This window comes from Dipodomys ordii, unplaced genomic scaffold (assembly GCF_000151885.1).
Source record: "Dipodomys ordii isolate 6190 unplaced genomic scaffold, Dord_2.0 Scaffold35, whole genome shotgun sequence".
Lineage (NCBI taxonomy): Eukaryota > Metazoa > Chordata > Mammalia > Rodentia > Heteromyidae > Dipodomys > Dipodomys ordii.
In genome coordinates this window covers 2,826,570-2,849,032 of record NW_012267251.1, presented here as the reverse complement: position 1 = coordinate 2,849,032, position 22,463 = coordinate 2,826,570, and the positions used below count along the sequence as shown (strand labels likewise).

The 22,463-nt window shown below is 39.6% G+C and overlaps 1 protein-coding gene across 1 annotated transcript in view; it reads left to right on the top strand.

The window, feature by feature from the left end:
• Positions 1-22,463, top strand: part of Sdccag8 (serologically defined colon cancer antigen 8) — a 157,695-nt gene that overhangs the window by 67,691 nt on the left and 67,541 nt on the right. The window contains exon 13 of the mRNA XM_013017289.1: positions 12,744-12,886. Coding sequence (XP_012872743.1) covers positions 12,744-12,886 — 143 coding nt within the window. The remainder of the gene's footprint in view (positions 1-12,743; positions 12,887-22,463) is intronic.

Sequence of the window (22,463 nt, the reverse complement as noted above, 5' to 3'; positions counted from 1 at the left end):
CTTGTTTTCCAGACTGCTAGAAAAGCAACACTGTGAGTTTTAGTTTGTGGTGGTAGAAAAGTAATAAAAATGTGTGCATTATGCAGGAAACAAAATTATTTTGCCAGAATGGCTTGTTTTTCTGATGAAGAATGAATGGGCCAATTTTTTGTCGTTTTGAAACAGAGTCTGACTATATAGCCCAGATTAGCCTCAAATTCCCTCTACCCCCGTCTGGCTTCAGACTCCTGCCTTAGTCTCTCTAGTGCAGGGATTATAAAACTGTGCCTCTGTGACTGGCTTCCAGTTGTTGTTTCTTTTTTTTCCTTTTTACAGAGTAATTTTTAATAGCTGATAAAAACTGAAAAACTGTACTAACTAAAGGGATAAGTATTTCATTTTCTTTGGAAATTGTGATATTGAAGCTGTTAGTTCTTTTATGTCTACATTAAAACTCTTTGGCTTTGAAAAGCGTATTACATTGATATACCTATTACCATAGTATCTAAGAAAACATGACATTTGAAGCATGAATAAAAATGTAGCAATGTATTTAGGCTGCTCTTTGTTTTCATTTAAATAAACTATTCAAAAACTAAATGATTTAGGATTATGAAGAACATTCTTGCTGTCTTTTATGTATTTTTTAGCTCATTATGAGAAACTGAAAGCCCTGTCACTAAAATTAATTACAAAAGTACTTTCAAAACTGGCAATATTAAAATCATAAAACTTCATATGTTTAAATTTACCTATGCAACATTTCGAATGCAACATCTGATATGATGTTAGGAACAGCAGTATTCTCATTTCAAATGAACTTTTTAAATAAATCATCCAACTTAAGCCTCAAAAATGCCTTTCCTACTCCTATTCATAAATTTGTTTAGGATGGTTTTTATATTCACAGTGGTAACATTTCTACACATAGAGGATGCTGTGGTAGCAGCAGCACTATGACTCATGGTTGTTTTGCTCTTGTATTTCAGTGTGTTCAATTGAATTTTTCCACCGGAAAGTGTTAATACCCTTAATAGAGATATAAAATGAATTCCTTAAAATGCAGTAATCTACTGTGAAAATGATGACTATTCTTCATTTAACATGGTTTCTGGAGCCTTTATTAATATTTATTAGTATTTTCTGCCATAAAATTATTGAACAGGAGTATTTACTGTGATTCAGATGGTTTGAGGAAGAGATGATAGGGTAAATGATTTGCTTTCTCATCGAAATGATAAGGTATCTGTTTTAATAATTATCAAGCACAGTAAGGATATTAAATATTGCACATGTAGTGTGTATATAAAATACATACATGTGTAAAATTTGGCCATTTGCAATATATATGTATGTATATATATATATGTGTGTGTGTATTCATATGTATGTCTGGTAAGAGGCACAGAGTATGTATTGAGAAATGTTGTGCTGAACGAAGGGCTTGCAAGGTGGTTTTTTCTTTAATCTAGAAGCTTTTTACTTATTATAGTGTTCATCTTTAGTAGAAGTAAAAAGCATATGAAACAGTGTCTTGATCTTTGAAAAGATCACCTTTTGTTTGCTTGTTTTTTTGTTTGTTTTGCTAGTCCTGGGGCTTGGACTCTGAGCTGGGCACTCACTGTTCCTAAGCTTTTGTGCTCAAGGCTAGTGCCCTGCCACTTGACCCATATCTCCATTTCAGGCTTTTTGTTGATTAATTGGAGATAAGAGTCTTGTGGACTTTCATACCCCAGCTAGCTTCAAACCACAATCCTCAGATCTCAGCCTCTTGACTAGCGAGGATTACAGGCATCAGCCACCAGTGTCTGGCTGGAAAGATCACCTTTTATAGAGGGATGTTTGTCAGAAAAGAGAGCTTCTCCCTTTTTATTACATTTCATTGTGAAAGAAACTACTCCATGTTTGTCTTTTCAGCCATAGTTCTTGTAACAACCCGATGCTTTTGTACTGCCTTCAAAAGGATTGGGTCAGAATTTAGTGTAACTTTTCTTTTTTACATGAAGTAAACTTAGAGCTGCTATTTAAAATAATGTGTTAAATTGCTAAGAAACACAGGTCAAGGACTCCTTAGCATTTGTGACTCTTTCTCTCTAAGCAGTGTTGCCTTCACCAGCCAACCTCTCTGCCCCCCTGCCAGGGCGTGACCCATCCTCAGGGAAGAGTGGAGGGAGCCCAGGCTACTTCTTGGCACTTTCCTCTCTCTGATGTCCCCAGGGCTACTAAGTGGCAAAGTCAATTTGAATATATTACATATGGTTAATATATGCATTCATATGTAATATAATATGTAACATATGTATTTGAATGTATAGTTTGGCTGTCTGTAAATATATGCATATAAAGTTAATTTTATATTAGCATTTTAAGTGTAAAAATGTTTTCTCCTTTTATTAAATTGGGTTATTAAAGACATTGCTGGCATAAATTTTTTTTTTGAAGAGATACAAAACCTATGATCTATTTTGAGTCTTTGTTTTACGAGTTTTACTTCAAGTGAAGGAACAGGGGCCTGCATTAAAATCATGTTTGTTATATTCACTCTGCAAACAGAGCTATGTGACTGACATATCTAAAGGTCTCAGTACAGTGTTTTATGGTGTGTAAAGTAGAATAGGTGCCCAAAGCTCATTAGCCTTGTAAAATAAGGAACGGCCCCAAATTCTGAATGTTTTATGTTTATTAACTCCATTAATATGACACTTAACAATATGGCTATGGACAAAGCATAGAGTTGTTCCCTTGGGTGGTTTGCACCAGGCCTAGACACTTTTGATTGCAGAAGCATTAATGTGGAGCTTATTCACAAGTATGTGTATGGGAGGGACTAGACCCGTTGTTATCTTATAGGCCCTTGACAGTTGTGGGGACCAATCTCAAGATCTTTGCAAAAGATAACAAAAGCAAGGAATTCCTCCTGTTAAGTATTGTAAACTATGACCAATTCAACCTCTTAGAAGTTTGTAAATATAGATTATTAAGCCACTCAAGCACATTTACTAAAATAAACTTTCATTATAGCACAATGTCATCTGGCAGAGGATTATCTTTAAAAATTACACTTTAGAGGTCACTCTTCCATATGATCAAAATTATTCTTGAAAAATCTAAGTTCTTCATTACTTAATAGTCTAGATGAGTTTGATTATATTGATTTTTATGTGTTTAGTGTGCTGTATTTTCTTCTTACCATACCAATATTTAAACCCTTTCTCTAAAACTTAAATCCACCATCTTCCATTGTTGATATTGATTATTCTTTGCGCTTTATTATAGACAGGAGCCAGATAAACAAGATGACTTGTGTTTGGAGATGTTTCTGTATGAAAAATACCCCTATCTTATTGTGCATGGTGGTAGATGCCTGTAATCCCAGCCTCCGGGATGGGCGACAGAAATATCTGGGCAAAGTTAACTTATCTCTGTCTCAAATAAACTAAAAATCACAAGGTCTGGGGCATGGAGTGGTAGAGCACTTGCCTAGCTAGTGTGAAACCCTGGTTCAGTGTTCTGAAACACACACACACTCGTACACATACACATACACAAAGATACATCCTGTATACAGGATGTATCTTTGATGCCATCGCACATAGTGTGTGGGGATGCTCACTCAGGCCATGTGCCTGTGTGACTGTCCTCAGGCTTTGCACACTTACATCTGCGTAGTCAAGTTGAATGGTGAGCTGTCCCCAGCACCTTGTCCATTTCTCTTTTACTTGTTACAACTCCATCCCGTTCTCCCACAGCGGGGATGTAGGTTAACAAGCCATCAGATTCTGAGGTCAAGGTGGAGATAAGAATGAAATGTCCCACACAGCCAGATGTGAAAGTGCACCAGGGAGGACCACTGTCAAACTCTAGACAGAAACAGGGAACTTTAGAGGGGAAAATGAATGACATACCTGGGCCCGAGGCAAGTGCACTTTCTATATGATCTTCACCTACTTCTTCCAATTACTCTTCGTTATTCATGTTTATAATATTTAATAACTCTTTTGCAACATATCGTCTGAAAAGTGTATCACTTTTTTCTTTTACAGATTTCAATAATCACATCTTGTGTAGGCTTATTTAAGTTCATCTGGGTTACCTTAATGTTCTTTTATGGTACCAACTATAGAATATCACTAATACCAGCAAACATAAAAGGCCAGCATCTCTCCCCATTATGTTTACATTGAAAATATGGAAACGGGCTGGGAAGGTGGCTCAGTGGTAGAGTGCTTGTCTTGCATGCATGAGGCCCTGGGTCCAATTCCCCAGCACCACATAAGCAAAAAGAAAAAAAAAAGCCGGAAATGGCGCTGTGCTCAAGTGGTAGAGCGCTAGCCTTCAGCTAAAGAGCTGAGGGACAGCACCCAGGCCCAGAGTTCAGGCCCCACGACTGGACCCCCCCCAAAAAAAAAGAAAAAAAGAAAATATGGAAACATAGACTGTCTGGGAAAATGTTCATTCACTCCTTTACAACACTGAAAGAACTTGAGAGAGTTGGAGGCAAAAGATACTCTATTAATTTTTCAAAATGAGCTTTATGCATAGCTTGATAGTTTGTCTAAAATAAACAAAGACTTAACCTTTGTGAGAGTGGAAAGCAAGCTGTTCCTCGTAAAGCATTTCTTAGCAGTTCAAAAGCCCAGGGCTCTCGTATGAACTCTGAAGTCAACTGATGATTGAGCTGTAACGATTACTTTTTCCCTGAGTCTCTTGGCATGACAGAACCTAACTTGGTTTAATCAAATATTCTGTTATATGGGTACAATATAATAGAAGCAGTGTCCTATCAGATGTCTTGAAATCTTCTCTACTTTAGACACACATTTTTACAAAGGCATTTTCTTCCTTCCGGTAGCCTCGTCTCATCTATTCTTCATGTGTTTTGGCTTAAGGAAGTGCTTTTGAGTAATCAGCTGATACCACTTCTCAACATTATGCAGAGGAAACAAACACATTTCTCAAGTGATATGTACCTATAGTAGGGTTTGATTCAGTAGCTCTCACACATGGTGCCTCAAGATCCAGAGATCTGGGGATTCCCATTCCAGGCCAGCCTGGTCAAAACTAAAAGTTACCAAGAACTTCATCTCTATGCAGGGCAAATGCAGTGGCCAGTGCCTGTCATCCCAGCTGCCGTAGAAGCATAAAGGCTGGGTGTGGCCTGTCATTTAAGCAGCATGGGGAAGTGCAAATAAGAGAACAGTAATACAGGCTGGTCTGGGCATACAGACAGACCCATTTTCAAAATAACCAACACAAAAAAAGGGTGGTGAACTAGCTCAAGAGGTAGTGCATGCCTAACAAGCTCAAGGCCCCCAGTTCACCTGCTATTAACACACTCACACACACACACGCGCGCGCGCGTGCGTGCACACATACACATACTCCAAACAAAAACCAAGAAAGTGGGGAGGAAGGGAAAGAAGTAGAAGAAGCATTGAAAATTGATTTTCACAAAAATGTCACATTTGATTGAGAAGGCTAACCTGTCAAGTTCTGTTTCACTTATGCTGGTATAGATATAGTTTAAAAAAAAGTTGACTATGAAACCTGAGACCATTAATAATAAAGTCTCCAGGAAATGCTTCCTCAATGTACACATGGCTAAGGCTTAGCAAAGATAGAGATTTTGGTATCATGGTTTTTGCTCCAGGCCATCTGGATTATTTCTTTCAGTGTCTCTGTTATTTGTGTCTTCTACTCATGCCAAATTCAGACCATGAGGTTTTTGAATGCAGACTATGTGTCATTTCCTCTTTATTTTATATTGCATCTAGGTTTGTTTGGGTAGAGAATATGGTATAGTAGAAAGATTATGAGACTCGAAGTCAGACTAACCCAGTTTTGAATCCCAGCTCTGTCACTGTATAATCTTATATAAGTTACTTAACATCTGTGAGCTTCAGTTTTCTCATCTGTAAAACAGAAATAGAATACTTATTTTTACAAGGTTGTCATGAACACAAAATGAGATTTTAAAATATGAAATGTTAAGACAGTGCCTGGAACACAGTGAGCATTCAAAAATGATGCAGGCATTGGGGTTGCCAGTAGGCCCCACAATAAATATATAAATCAGTGTTGTATGCCACCACCGTTACCTGTGAACAGGGATTCAAGAGTATCTAGTAGCCTCCAACAGCTACAGGCCTGCCCCAAGTGTTAACCCACTTGCCTAGAAAGCATGAGGCCCTGAGTTCAATCCTTATTACCCCAGTAAGTAAATGAATGAATAAATAAATACGACAACCATTTTTCACCCTTTCAAAAATGACTTAGTTACTAATTATAATATCCTCTTACATAGGCTGGCTTCCTAAGACCAGTCTGGAGAGTTAGATTTAAGAATAAATTTGTGTGTATTGCACACCAATAGAATTGCCATCCAATAGAATTTTATGAGAGGATGAAAGTATTTTATATCTGTGCTGTACAGTATGGCTCACTGTGATTAATGTCACTGAGGAATCATATTCTTTATCTTGACTAGCTGAAATTTAAATGGCCACAGGTAGCTAGTGCAGCTCTAGATGGAAAATACTGTAATTTGATTTTTAAAAAAACCAGGCTTAGCATCTGTAAGCTGAAATGTAACTAGTGAATGTTAAATTCCCAGAGAGTACTTGTTTTAAAATGGTACGGGGGCTTTGAACTTTTGGTACTGGGGCTTTGCTGTACAGGGTCTTGTGTTCTTATTCAACTTTTTTGAATTTTTCTGCTCACAGTGGGGCACTACTTCTGGGTTATTTTTTCTTCTTCTTGTTGTTGTTGGTTAGTTGGAGGTAAAAGTCAGATTTTCTGTCATGGTTGGCTCTGAACCATGATCCTCGGATCTTAGCCTCCTGCATAGCTAGGATTTCAGATGTGAGCTGCTGGCCCATGGTGCAATGGGTACATCCTTTTTTAGCCATACAAAACTGGATAGGAATAATTTCTTTCCTAATGATAGGTTATTATGTTTAAGTTCCAGTATCACATAGTACCTCACGGTTCCAAACACATTCTATGATTTCAACCACTGGATTCTGACTGGTAAATTCACTTTGTCAATTTTCTTGACTTCAGAACCCTAATTCTTATGAATTCTCTCATATTATAGCTGTGAAAATTGCATTGGCCAAATGAAATCATGTGACTAAACCTAAAGTGTTTGGGGAAAGATGTTATATTCTAGTACCGGTAAGAAGGGAAATAGGAGTGATTTTGACAAATGTAGTCTAAACTATCATATTACACAAAATTCACTAGATGTGTACTTTTGTCTACTACCCTATTCCAAATATGAAAGCATAGCCAAGAGTCAGGTGTTTGAGCATAATGGACAAATCCCGGGGGTGGAGTGTCCTCCAGTGGTCTGTGCTTTAGATACTTAATTCCTCAGTTTGGCAGTGTTGGCAGAGGGGGCGTCATGGACGGCAACTGGGTCATGGGGCAGAGTCCCCTTGAATGGGTGTGCCTTTCTTGCATGAGTTGGCACTGCAGTGGGATTGGACTGGTGGTTGCAGAGGGCTTGTTACAGAGCAAGGTTACCCTGTGCTGCACTTCTGCAAGCCCTGCCTGCCTTTTCACTTGGTGCGGTGAGTTGACACAACAGCAGCACCTGAACAGATGCAGCTGCCCATCCTTACATCGCCTCAATTCCAGAATCATGCGCCAACTCAAACCTCTTTTCTTTGTAAATTACCCCATGTTAGGAATTCCACTTGACATAGAAAATGGATTGAGACAAACCTGGAGAAAAGTGAGGAAACTTATAACAACAGAAGAGAACATTTAAAACACTAAGTGTTTCTGATATTTTAGCTCGGTGTTGGGTGGCTCATGCCCATAATCCTAGCTACTCAAGAGGTTGAAATCTGAGGATTGTGGTTTGAAGCCAACCCAGGCAGGCAAATCGGAGAGACTCTTAATCTCCAATTAACCAACAAGAAGCTAAAATTGGAGGCGTGGTTCAAGGGACAGATCATCAGCCTTGAGCAGAAAAAGCTGACAAGATTATAAGGCCCTGAATCCAAGCCCTGGGAACAGTGCACGTACACACACACACACACACACACACACACACACACACAAACACACACTCTAATACTCTGACTCACACACACACACACACACACACACACACACACACACACACTCTAATACTCTGACTCCTAATACTTGATCTATGATTTGCTTCTTTGTTGTAGTTCCTTTCTGGAAACTGTGATTATCTCTTTACTCAGTTGTTTTGAAATTTTATGATGATGGACCTTGGAACAGGCTCCTTTTTGTTCTTCATGGTCTGTCTTCAGTAGATGCTTTCCAATCTCTAGGCTAATTTCTTTGAAGATACTTTCTTTTATTACTATCTTAAAATATTTTGATGCCCTACAGTTACTAAAAAGCAAAAACAAAATAGATAAGTGAACGTGGTGCATGTCCACAGTCGCAGATGCTCAGGGCCCAGGCAGTGGCTCATTGTACCCAGGAGTTTGACACCAGTCTGGTCCACATAGTTGAGACCCCCTCCCATCTCAAAAGACAAAAAATGCCTATACAATTAATCCCAGAAATACCAAAGTAATGTGTTAAAAGTAAAGAAAGCAATGCTTCTTTCCGTAGTCAGCAAATTTTCCATAATTATAATGTAAATTAACTACCAACTAATGGTTTAACCAAAAGTATATGAGAGCATGAGTTGGATAGTGATGTTTAGGCTAGAATGAAATTTCTAGACTCAAGTTACCCTCTGTCTTGCTTCCTGAGTATCTGGAACTACAGGAACATACCATAGGCTGAGTGCCAGTAGCTAATCTACTTGGTTGCCACAGCTCTACTTCTGGCTTTTGGGTGGTTAATTAGAAAAAAGTGTCATGGACTTTCCTTCCTAGGCTGGCTTTGAACTTGATCCTCAGATCTCAGCCTCCTAAGTGGCTAAGATTACAAGCATCAGCCATCAGCACCGACTGATTACTGCAAAATCAAAAAAAATAGCAATATTAGTATGTGATCTTATAGTAGGTTAAATGTCAGAAGGCCTGATGATATACCTTGGGATTCGATTTCATGATGAATAAAAGGACATGGGCACTGCTCTTCTTTGCTATGATCATTAGAGTATTATTTGACTTAAATTAGGTGATTACTTTGATAAGAACATTTACTCAAGAATGAAAACAAAGGTATCTATATCCATGATTAAGAAAAAACTTCTTCCTTTGAAGTCAACTATTCTTCATTTCTCTGCTACCATTCTGCTGAGGTAAATATTTTTTTTTTGGGGGGGGGTCCGGTCATGGGACCTGAACTCTGGGCCTGGGCGCTGTCCCTCAGCTCTTCAGCTCAAGGCTAGCGCTCTACCACTTGAGCCACAGCGCCACTTCCGGCTTTTTTCTTTTTGCTTATGTGGTGCCGAGGAATTGAACCCAGGGCCTCAAGCATGCAAAGCAAGCGCTCTACCACTGAGCCACCTGCTGAGGTAAATATTTTTAACAGCTTCTACTTTACTTGTTTTGGTGGTTATGGTTTACTTTGTTTTGGTGCTGGGGGCTAACACACAGGGGTTTTGAACATGCTAATGAATGGTTTTTCCAGTGTGTTACACCCCTCGTCCCTGTGTTCATGATTCAAAGTCTGTTTTGTTAAGGTGTAAAGCTATCTGGGCCTGCCTTTGCCCAGTTGGCCAAAAGGTGGCCACCTCCAACTGCCTTGCAGCCACGCAAGTTAATAGTGTGCTTTGAGAGTAATGTACAATTGGCCTATGACTGCTGTTGGTCTTTCATCCCTGAGCCACAATAGACAGCCAAGGGAGCAGCCCTGACCTAGTTGGGTGAGGCAAAGGGTTATCTTGCCAGTGGGAGCATGGCATTTCTGGCAAGTGATTTCTCTTCTAACTGTTGGAGTTGATGCCAGGGCATATTTTCCTGACTCCGGGAGTAGGTGTTGAGCCCTGGTCCAGCTGGTTAGATTATTTGTTGGTTTTGATTATCTGCACCAATAAGCCCTTTTGCTGGCTTGGATAATCAGAAGCAGAGAGTAATTTTCCATTTTCCTAACAAAATGCTTTTTGCATTTTGAAATTACAATTGGTAAAACTTGATTCCATTTCTACCAAGAGACTGCTATATAGAGAAGGGGAAACAATACTGCATTAAATCAAGAACTTTTTGCTTGTTTTGATTTCAGGCAATGTTAAGATAGAGCCCAAGGCCTCATGCATGCTAGGCAAGCACCAGCCCTAAGTTGAGAAGACTTCTACGATAGTCATATATCTTCAGACAGGTCAGTTTTCTTCCTTCACTGATGATGCTATTAGCTGGTTCTTATTTGGCTCTCCTCTGTGCCCAGCACTGAGGAAGAGGGCATCATCTGTGCAGTCCTCATAGCAGTCCTGGGAGCGTCGGCATTGGCATTTGAGGTTGAACATACTACATGCTAGTTGAGTGACTTGCCCCAGACCGTGGAGCTGAAAAAGTTCCAGAGCTGAGTGTGGAGCCCTCCTCAGCCTGGGCTCTTTACCACAGGTTTAGCTGACTTCTTGTGCAGCCTCTGGCTTTTTATTGCGTGAAAATAAGAAGGCAGCTAATTTGAACTTAAAGCCTACACACGTAGTTATTGGATAATGCTGACAAGAATTCCACTTCTTTGTAAGAAAGTTTAAGATTAAGACAAAGGACAATGGGTGAACCAATGCAACAGCGATACTCACAAGACAATATTCAGGAAATGATCTTAAAGGGGGAGGGAAAGTAGGAGAAAGATAAGGGAGGGGAGTAACAACATTAGACACGTTACCTTATATATGTAACTGTAACCCCTCTGTGCATCACCTTGACAAATTAAATTTAGAAAAAAAAGAAGAAGAAAGAAAGTTTAGGATTTTCTGTTTTCTAATTCTGTCATTTTTTTTATCTTCTCAGTTCAACATTTTGGACTCATTTTTGTTCTCGATACATCCTTTATTCCATAAAGTCACTCATTCTCTTTCTATTTTGTTTTAGATCTTTCTATTCCCCCTGCCTGGATAATTGCTGCTAGCTTTTCATGGTTTCCCTTCTGTCATCCCTTGCCACCTGAAATTGATCATGTACATTGATCTAGTTTTTGAAAGCTCAGCTTTTGTCACATTGCATATCTGTGTAAACTATTAATGTCTCCCACTATGAGTAATACAAATAAAGTTTTATTAATCTCCAGATCTTTCATAGTGTGATGTGATCTGCTGCTCTACGAGGTATTGTGTCCTACCGAGGTGTACACTTTCCTTACAGCTTATTTGTTGTTTATGCATTGTATTTTGATAGTTTTTTCCATATGTGTATGTCTCATTTACCCAGATGACTAACTCCTGAGTGTAGAAGTATCCATCATATTAACAAAATTTATTGTAAATATCACTTTGAAAAAAATAGAGTAGATTTTTGAGCTTTTAAAACCAACATACAATTCTAATTCTATACTTCTTTGTTATTGCTAATTTCATAAAGGTTGGACAATAAAACAGACCTTTCTATTATATTTTTCATCTTTAATTATATTGAACTGTAAGATTGGAAATGTATTTTCATAATGGCAATAATAAAGTATGCTAAATAAATAAATCAGTTTCACTTACTGTTTCAGTCTGAAACACACAAAAATCTACTCTGAATCAAGGCAATATATTCATCATTAGGCTTTTAAAAATAGAACAATATTTGAGAACTTGTAATATGTTGTTTTATTATACTGTTGATAAAGTAACTGAATATAATGTTATAAATATGTAAAATATAAATAAGTTGTTTATTTACATGATGGATTAAATAGAGTTAGAGATTGTTCAGAATATCTAGTAATGGCATTAAAAATATATTTAAATATTAAGTTTAAAATGACCTGCTTAGATGAGATTTTTTTCTCTCCAAATCATGCATTTTTATGCCAAAACTGTTTTCTGGTTTTTGAACTTGAAAATACATCTGCCCTTCTTTTATTATCTTGTTTTACACATTCAACAACTATTTTGTTTTGCTTAATTTTACAGATGTTTATGATAAATAAATATTGTACTTTAATGTATAGGCAAAATATGCTATAAGCAAAATATATAAAACAATATGTTCAGTACAAAGCATTTTTACTTGTAAATATTTGATTGAATTTTGGTAAAATTGGTTAATTTATTCCTGAGACCAAACAATAACCTATCACAAACTTTCATATATACTCATATTTATTTGTCTTAGAGTGCTTTTGTTGCCTTTTTAAATAAAAATATCAGTACAATATCATTTTACTTCTGAAATCTCATACATTTTAAGGTTAAGGGTTCTTATGAGGAGTTTTCCCTACATTATTTTTTCTTTTATATTTCACATTTTTCTAAGAGATAAATTATTTTTTCTTTCTATCTGCTTTTTGTGGCATCCAGTTGGAATCATAAATCTTTCATATTTGATGAAAATCACTGCATGTATCTGATCAACTCTCTTAAGAATGTTATGTTTTAAAAGATGTGGCATTTTAAGTTATGATGACTTTTCAAAGGGCACAAGCTTTAGAATGAAAGTCGACATTATCCATTTGGACTACTCTCATTTAATCATTTTCTTTTTAAACTCAGGCAACCTCGCTAATGTGCTTTTGTGGATTTGCTAATCTCTTTTGTCGTAAGACAGAAACTAGCCTGAATTTCCTACTAGCTTTTCATTTTGTTAACATTTATGGCAGAAATAAAAGTGAGCTCATTTTGAATTCAAGTACATATATTTGATATGGATATTTTCTCCTTCTCTCTCCCTAAGGAAATCGAGAAATTGAGAGTGGAACTGAACGAAAGCAGGCAGCACGTGGAGGAGGAGCAGCAGAAGGCAGCCCGGGCCAGAGCAGAGTGCCTGAAAGTCACAGAGCTGCTGGGGGAAGCGGAGCACCAACTGCACCTCACCAGGTACGCCGAGGCCCAGTTCATGTCCCACTGCTCTTTGCCACAGGCTTCCAAATGGCTATTAGACTTGTTCTTAGCCATTCAATTCACACACAGCTTTCAAGTGCATTAAGCAAAGTGGGGATGTGGAAAGCAAAACACCCAGCTATGTGACTGATGAGTGGGGCAGGGCTCGTCTACAGTGCGCAAATATTTAGGCGAGTCTCTGTCAATATAAGCAAAATGACATATTTCTCCCCCCACCTCCATCCACTACTTTGCCTGTTTATTCCATGTCTGATACAAATGTTAGAATGAAGGATCTGAGCAATGTAGTTAGGGAAATAAATCAGATACTGTCAGTGGTGAAAGACAAAATTAAAAGAAATCCTAAGACACAAATTGAAATGTAGCCGATACAAAAAGCAATCTGTATCCTAAAGAGGTGTCAAATTTAGAGTTGAAATAATTGATTGGCGGGCACTGTTCATATTCAGATCATTACCATTACCATTACTTTAGGTTTCAAATCTAAGTTTCCATTGTGAGATTCTTCCATGTGATCATCATTACTGTGAACTTTAATCAGAATATAACACAGTTATAAAATAAGACTCTCTAGATTAAAATCATTTTGACTTTGCTGTATTAGAAATATACATACACATAAATAGATACACAAAGAGAAAAATTCATCTAGATAGATATTTCACTTTACTATGTTAGTTGTGTCTTCTCATTTTGAGTTTTAGTGAAGATTTTTTTTAGTGTTCAGAGCAAGCCTCGGGTTTTGTTCAGTTCTTAGAGTTTTTCGGTTTTTAGATAAAATTTTGTCTAAATATACATGTAAGTTTATGATATTGGATTTAGTTTTTAAAATGGAAAACACTGGTCTTACAAATTACAGTGCTGTGTTGAATTTAAACTATGAAAGGGGACTGATCCCTTTTACATTAAATATGACAATGTAATTCCGAGCACGGTATGATAACAGATGGAGAAAAGCACCACTTGAACAGCCTGCATTTGGAGGAAAAAAAATTCTAGGGGTTGGTGAACCTCCCAAAGTTTTGGGTTAGTGTTAAGATGCCTCTAGTTCTGTTAAAATCAAACTTTGTTAGAACATTTTGTTATGATAATATTCCAAATGGTTTGACACCTTCCTATTTAAACAGTGAAAGTAAATGAGAGGAAAGAGAAAGAGGGAGGAGAGGGTAAAGAAAGCATTTATGCATGTACAATATCTGGAAAATCTCCCAGCAGTTAAGACACTTTTATGAGGAAAAATTGCTTAATACTGCAAGATAATAGCTGTTCTTTTAGTGCCTATTTGAAGTGTTGTCCTTGTGGAACTGAGAACACAGTATTAACGTAGCTCTCATGGTGATTTACTCTGAGAAGTATTAGAATTTGCCTTCATCATGATAATGTTACTAGTTTTTCTTTTCTGTCAGACTTCTATTGAGAACCAACCATTTGTGTGCTAAGCACTAGTAAACCACCAAAATAGGACAGCTTTTAATGTCTCCGTGTGGCTGAGCTTCAGCAAATAAATATTAATGCTGAATTTGCCCCTTTTGCAATTCTATCTTATTCAGAGACTTAATTTCTGAAGTCAGAGTCTGTAGAGTTTCCTGAGCAGGATCAATTGGTACTGTTTGAAAAGATCCATTTCTTATAAGTAGAGCGTATTAAGATGCAGTCACTGCTGAAAGCGACGAGTGGTAACCAGTTCCTTTGTTCTTAAACTGTTTTGTTATCTTCCCTAGAAAGCTTTTTTTCTGTTGAGCTTTATTTACCTCAGTTCTGCAAAAAAAATTAAACCTAGGAAATGAAAATGAAACTTAATCACCTATTTTCTAAGTGCTGTGCTTTTGTGTAAGCATTATGCATAGCTTTATTTCATGTTTTATAAAATCCACATTCATAAATTTAAAGGTGACCAAAATGCAAGGAATTATATTTTATATATACATATGTATATGTATATATATATACACATACATATATATATATACATATACATTCAATATGTGTGATTTGGTTGGTTGTTGAGCTATTTCTAATGAGTGTTTTTTTTTTTTTTAAGTTTGTTAGCCCTCACCATTTACTGATTGAACACACTCAGGTGTGTGGCTGGAAAACACTGCCTCACCATTTACTGATTGAACACACTCAGGTGTGTGGCTGGAAAACACTGCTTCTTTTTATCTAAGCTGAGCTACACAAGCCCCATGCAAGCAGCACCTCTCTATTCAGCCTCAAACATTTTGAAAGACATGCTATAAGCAAAGGTTAAAATTAAATGTGAAAACTGTGTTAGAATGTAATAATGAAATAAGGAGCTAAATCGTTAGGGGTAAAGAAAAGTTAAAAACTAGAATAGAAAAATAAAAGAAAAATACTGTTCCATGCTCTGTTTGTTCTTATTTGGATTTAAATTAGATTTAAAGATGGAAAATAGAAATTCAGCATTTATTATGAGACTCAATTGGTGAGTGTAGCATCTACCTAGTCAACAAATATTTTTTGAGCACCTACCAGTTTTTCTTTTATTACATATATTGATTCTACAAAAGATTTTAATATGATATTCCTATATGTGCATATAATGTACTTTAATCAAATTCACCCTGTGACTTTTTCTTTCCACACTTTAGGCAGTTTTTTGAAACAGATTTTGTTATTCATTAGTTCATTATTAATACATTTCTATAAAGTATTTTGCCCTTATTACTATCACTCATTTTTAAGGACCATATTTCTTTTTCTCAAACTAGATGATTTTGCTTTGACACAATTTCCAGTTCCATCTATTTTCCTATGAATGATACAATTTCATTCTTCTTCATGGCAAAGTAATACTCCATTGTGTATATCTACCATTTCCTTTGCCCATTCAGTGAGCACCTAGGCTGATTCTATACTTTGAACTAACTTTGGGGTACTCTGCTTGGCCCTCGGCATAGAGAGAAAACTGAGACTCTGCTTCCACATTTAGGTTACTCAGCTTCTACCCTAGAGCTCACAGTCAGGGAATTTCTACCTGTGCAGTTGCAGTCGCTCTGTCAACAGTACAGCACTGGAAGTAAAGATCACCTCTGAAGCCCAGAGGAGGGAAGGGCTTGTTCTGCACTGGACGTACAGAGGACAGTTGGCCAGGTAGAGCTGGTAGAGACAGGTGAGGGGGGAGCTGGTAAAGACAGGTGAGGGGGAGGCCGTGCTGTGTAGTGATCTTTTTTTGGGGGGGGGGCAGTCGTGAGGCTTGAACTCTGGACCTGGGCACTGTCCCTGAGCTCTTCAGCTCAACATGAATGCTCTACCACTTAAGCCACAGCACCACTTCTGGTTTTCTGGGTGGTTTATTGGAGATAAGAGTCTCACAAACTTTCCTGCTTGGGCTGGCTTTGAACTGCAGTCCTCAGATCTCAGCCTCCTAAGTAGCTAGGATTATAGGCGTGAGCCACTGGCTCCTGGCTGTGTAGTGATCTTGATTAATGAGTTCATGGGTGACAGTTTTTAGAGGTGGGATAGGAACCCCAGGTGAGGGCTTTGGACTATGTAGACATACAGGTGGGAGACAACGTCAACTCTGTAGTTAGGTGAGTTGTTGGGCAGGTGATAGGAACAGAGGAAGGGTGTTGTGGACCATACTCTGGAACAGAGTCATCCTGAGAGTAATTGGTTGTTGTTGATGCATTTTAAGCAGGCTGCCAACACAGTGGGCTTTCTTTGATGGGATTCTGGCTCAGGCAGTCATGTGGTAAGTAAGCTGGGAGAGTTGATACGGGAGATAAGAAGATAGGCTAGAATAAGGTCAGAAACCACAGCCTGTGGTTTCACCATCTCTTTCTATAGGAGCTAAGAATGGGCTGTTATACTTTTTAATAATTGAAAAAATTAAAAATAATACACAAACTATAGACTATGTAGTTTTGTGGGGCCCCACTGTGATCATCTGTTTTGTTTGCTATATGACTCTACCACAGCTGAATTGAATGTGGTGTCCAAATCTAAGCTATTTGCTATTTGACCATTTACAGAAAAAGCTGACCAGTTCTTCAGATAGGAGATTCAAGGTAATATGCATCAAAAACCCCTGAGCTTTGGCAAGTTCAAATGTTTATTAGAAGGTAATTCAATTTAGAAGAAAATGGAAAGACATTCTGAAAGGTTGGAGGCGGCTAGCAGGGCTCCGTTCGAATGTAAGCACAGTGTGAGAGGGTAGTGTTGAAGTCCTGGGCCTCGGCTGTGCCAGTGCAGCGCAGCCAGTCGAGTGGCTGGGAAGTCATGTTCAGAGACACGGAGAGCACCAAGTCGGACAGGACAGAACTAAAGGGGACTCTACAATTTTTAGCCTCAATTGACCTGGTAATTATCTAATCCAGGTATGGAGTTTAAAAGATGTAGCCAAGAAAAGTGATACATTTTACCCAAATAACAAGAGATGTCCAATACAGACTTTATGGGAGGAGAAAGGTCCTGTCCACTGGCTGAGTTCTGGATGCTTTGAACTTAGAGGCAGTGGTTATAGCCAGAGGAGTGGCTTCCTTCCCTTCTTTCCCTTCCTTCCTTTCCTTTCCTTTCCCTCCCTCCCTCCCACCCTCCCTCCTTCCCTCCCTCCCTTCCTTCCTTCCTTCCTTCCTTCCTTCCTTCCTTCCTTCCTTCCTTCCTTCCTTCCTTCCTTTTCCTTTCCCTCCCTCCCTCCCACCCTCCCTCCTTCCCTCCCTCCCTTCCTTCCTTCCTTCCTTCCTTCCTTCCTTCCTTCCTTCCTTCCTTCCTTCCTTCCATCTCTTAGTCTCTGTCTCTGTCTCTCCCTCTCTTTCTTTCTGGCTGTGCTGAGCATTGGGCCCAGAGTCTCTGTGTCACTGAGCACATAGTAGGCCTGGGTCCAGTCTCTGGCACTGCCACAAGTGTCTGTCAAGCCTACTTCTCATTTGTCACTTTAGGCTCTGCTCATCTGTCACACGATCTATGAAAGCAGTCTCCTATCACCCTTCCAGTGTTTTGCTTACCAGGTGTAAGGAGTATTCACGGGCTATCGCCTTGTCTCTACCCCTTATTCTCCCTTCTATCAAGAACTTCCTGAATTACCCACTTACTCTCCAAACCTTCTGAGGTGCTGCACTGTACAGGTCACTGAGGGTCCAGGCCACGCCCCCGGCATCTCCCCTCACGCTGGTGGGCTCACTGTCCCTCCCCGCTCATGCCGACTGTGGGCCACATCCCTGCACAAGGTGCTTCCCCCGTAGTTTGGGACTTTCACCTCTTTCATGACCCTCCACCCCTGGTCTCATTCCAATCCTACCTTCCTTTCCAGGCCTCCCTGAAACCCTGAGTTCTCTGCTGTAGCCCTCCCTGGTAACTCGTGCCCCCGAGGGAGCAGGTTTCACTGGATGCCTTCTGCCCATTTTGAGGGACACTTGAGGCTAAGGAGGGAGCCATCTTACCCTCTGCCTGGGGCAGAAAACGATAGGGTGTGGCTGACAGGTGAGCCGTTTTCTGAGACGCAGGGCTGCTTCTAGGAGCAGAGCAGTGTGCTGGTCAGAGCCCCTCCTGCAGCTCCTCTACACCCAGACGCTTGCTTCCCCCCAGTTCACTGCTGAGGCAAGTAGGCCTGGAGACGTAAAATGAGTCATCTAAGGTCACACAGCTGATCGGTTATGGGAGCAGTAATTTGCCTGCCACACTTATCCCTATCCATTAGGCTGTAATTCTATGTAAATTGCTGGGGAAATGGATTAATGTGATTATTCTCGAGAAGACAACTGGGAAAATGAGTACCATAAATTTGTAATAGATGTAATAGAAGCACTACCGATAGAGATACATATGGGTGAGTTTAGGTCTGGACTCTGCCATTTCCTGTGCCCTTTATTTGCCTTAGTCTAATGTATTTTATGTACAGTATTAATGACCAGCAATGAACAACTGCCATTCTCTTTACTTCCTTTTTACCAAGAGGAAACAAGTTTTTATGGAAAAGTGGCTATTGCTTTGCAGAGTTGTTCTTAACATGTGTGAACATCTTTGGGGCCGTAACATTTGAATGCCTCTCACATAGCTACCATTTGTACACCTGGGATAGGTTAATTTATGATCTAGCTCACTAAAGTAACTATTTCTGTTTATGGGACTGTTTGTTAACTAGAGTAGCAGACACTCTCCCACAAGTCTGCTGTATCTGTGTTGAAATAAATTCTTTCACACCCTGCATCCCTTTCTTGTCAGTGACCAGGATGGCAGAGACTGCAGAAGCCTCATTTTCTCAGTTACTAGATTATCTGAAGTGTAGAAGGGAGACCAACTTGCCATTAAACCTGAAGTCTTCGGTTCTATGAGCGGGACCCTTAAAATCCTTAGTTTTCTTCTTGCATAAATGATATTTTCAATATTGTACTTCAAAGAACTTCTCCAAGTGGGGAATTTAAGCAAGAGGCCACAAAATTAGTGTTAGACTATGACCTACTTTTGAGATCCTGATGACAAGACCTGACCTCTGACCTAGAAAGGTAGCCGACTGAGCTACAGCATTTGATCTTTTTCAAAATGAAGTAGGACACAACAGGGGGGAGGGTCACAAGGTCACCCTTTTATGATGAGGAAATGCACTGGCAGAGGTGACAGAGGCTTTGTTTCCAGAGCATTCCAGGACATGCAGCTTCTCTGTGGTCACTATTTGAAATATTTGTTTGAATTTCCTTCTTTTTTTTATTGTGAAAATACCATACAGAGGGGTTACAATTAGATGAATACATTTCTTATCAAGCATTGTTGCCTCCTCCTTTGTTTCTCCTTCCCATCCCTTCCCCCACCAAAGTTGTAAAGTTCGTTTTTCGACATAACGTCTTATAGATCTCATTGTTACAATGGGTCCACCTGTATCCCTATTTAAACAATTTGTTTTTTCCCTTCCCCTCCACAAATTATACCAATGTCCTTTGACCACTCAGACTTCCAGTATGAATCAGATTTTAATTTTTTTTGGTAGAGGTGTCAGAAGCCTTAAAAAGGGGACCTGGTTAGTTTTTATCTCCAGATTATGTTCTGCCCTGGTGCAGCTGATTTGGGGATGTCTTGAACCAGGGAGTCAGTCTGCCTGTGTGTGCTGTCAAATTTGAACTTACGGTCACAGAGCTCCACTTTTGTCTGCATGCTGGCTCGTTATGTCAGACTCCTCCTTATCACGGAGTCCATCCTGTAGTCTGAAACCGAATATAACGGAGAGGCCTCTAATTTCAAAATGTGAGAATTTGACTTCTTCGCTTCTCCACCTCCATTTCAAAACCTTCAATTCCACGTTCACCCTTGGAGGCAAATCAAGCCAAGTAAGCACGTGCCCTTTGGGAGGCTATGGCGATTTCCTCAGAGCCACAGGTGGCAAGAGAAGAGAATGTCACCTGAGAATACCAGGGCCCTGGACAGATAAGCTAATAGGTTGGTTGCTATATTGCCCCTGTTATTTAAAAGAATATAAGTTTTCCTTTGGTTAAGAAATGATTTGGAATGGAAAGAGGAGGAAGAATACTGAGCTGTGTGTGAGGATCACACTGTAATCCTGTACCTGAGAAGCTGAGTGTGAGTGGATCACTCTGTAATCCTGCACTTGAGAGGCTGTGTGGGAGTGGATCGCTCTGTAATCCTGTACCTGAGAAGCTGAGTGTGAGTGGATCACACTGTAATCCTGCACTTGAGAAGCTGAGTGTGAGTGGATCACACTGTAATCCTGTACCTGAGAAGCTGAGTGTGAGTGGATCACTCTGTAATCCTGCACTTGAGAAGCTGTGTGTGAGGATCACACTGTAATCCTGTACCTGAGAAGCTGAGTATGAGTGGATCACTCTGTAATCCTGCACTTGAGAAGCTGTGTGGGAGTGGATCACACTGTAATCCTGCACCTGAGAAGCTGTGTGTGAGTGGATCACACTGTAATCCTGAGAAGCTGAGTGTGAGTGGATCACTCTGTAATCCTGAGAAGCTGGGAGTGGGATATTGCAGTCCAATGTCAGCTGAAAAGTCCAGAGGACTCATCTCAGTGGAAGAAGTGGTATTGTGGGCATACCTGTCATCCCAGCTATATATAGGAGACCTAAATAGATGCTTGGGCAGGAAGTGAGACTCTATCTCAAAATTAAACAGCCAAGAACAGCACTGGAGGTATGGCTCAGAAGTAGACCACTTGCATAGCAAATACTAGGCTCCAAGTTTAAACCTCAGTATTGTTCAAAACAAAACAAAAACAGGAAACGACACTTTTCTACATGTGTGTATTGGAGTCTAACAACCCTGGATTCAACATGTTAGAAGTCCCAGGAGGCATGGCCATTTCTTCCCACGATTGATTTATTGCCTTCCTCAGAGAACTCTTGAGTATAGAAAGAGCAAGATGAAGGCTGGCTGGATGATTCCCCATCACAGTTCGAGCTACAGGCCATGGGAGCCGGCAGCCACTAGTCTATGATAAGGTCAGCACAATAACTGAGAGTACACGTTCAGAAACCTTCATGTCAGATTATTTACATATTTATCTGTTTATTCAGCATATGATTGCCTCTTAATTATACCCCGAGCTTCTATACCTATACCAATTTTACGTTGCTACAATTTTAAGTGTACGATCAGTGAGCTTTAGAGGGGGATATGTTTTTAAGAAACCATTTTGGTACCAAATTCATTTGCGATGCTTTTTACAAAACTAGTGCTTTGCAAAGGATCAGAAATTCAAACAGATTTAAGTGTGACTACAGGATGAGGACACTACTTCATTTAGTGGGAGCTGGGAGTGTTGGTGGGAGCTGGAGGCGAGCAGTCCTGGCTGAGTGAAGAAGCTGGGTGTAGAAGGTGAAGCCTGAAGCCACACAGCCACAAGAGAGGAGAGGAGGGCCCATCAGAGTCCTTGGCCATACAAAACATGGAAAAATGCACTGGAAAACTAGATAGAAAACGTTGTGGGCTGTAAAGGGTCAGCTCCTGGGCCAGGAGACAGAATTCTTTTCATCTCTGTGTCCTCAGCACCGAGCATGGCATGAGGCATTGAGCAGGTTCTCTAGAGTTGCTGAATAAATTTGTCTCCACTATTTATTGTTAGAGAAAATGAAGAATGAGCTGCCGTCATCCATTAGCCTAGGTCAGAAAACCCTAACTTGTACTCTGTTCCTTTGAGGAAGGTAGCATAATACGGAGTGCATTCTCGCTATTCCACAGTGAACTTTATCTTTTTTTTTTTCCTCCTGTGTTTTATTCAAGAATTTTTAGCCCAAAGTTTCCATTTAAAAGTTAAGCTCGTTTTTTCCCTCTTGTACTCCTTTCATGAATAAATTAAGCAGAGAACGTGTCAAAAATAATTTTAAATGGATATATGTGCAACCAACATCTTCAAGGCTCAAAATAGATGGCCTTGGTGCAGTTATAAATGACATCCTCTTTTCCCTCCCTCATCTAGCATCCGAGAAAAACAGACTGTCACGGAGCCAGGGAAGCAAAGCATTTCCTTTTGCTCTGGTGGACACTGTCCTCCCGCCTGTGCCCGCTCTGCTCCACCTGTGTGACAGGCGAGGCACCACGGCCTCCTTGTGGCCCAGGGGCAGAGAGGTTAGCTTCA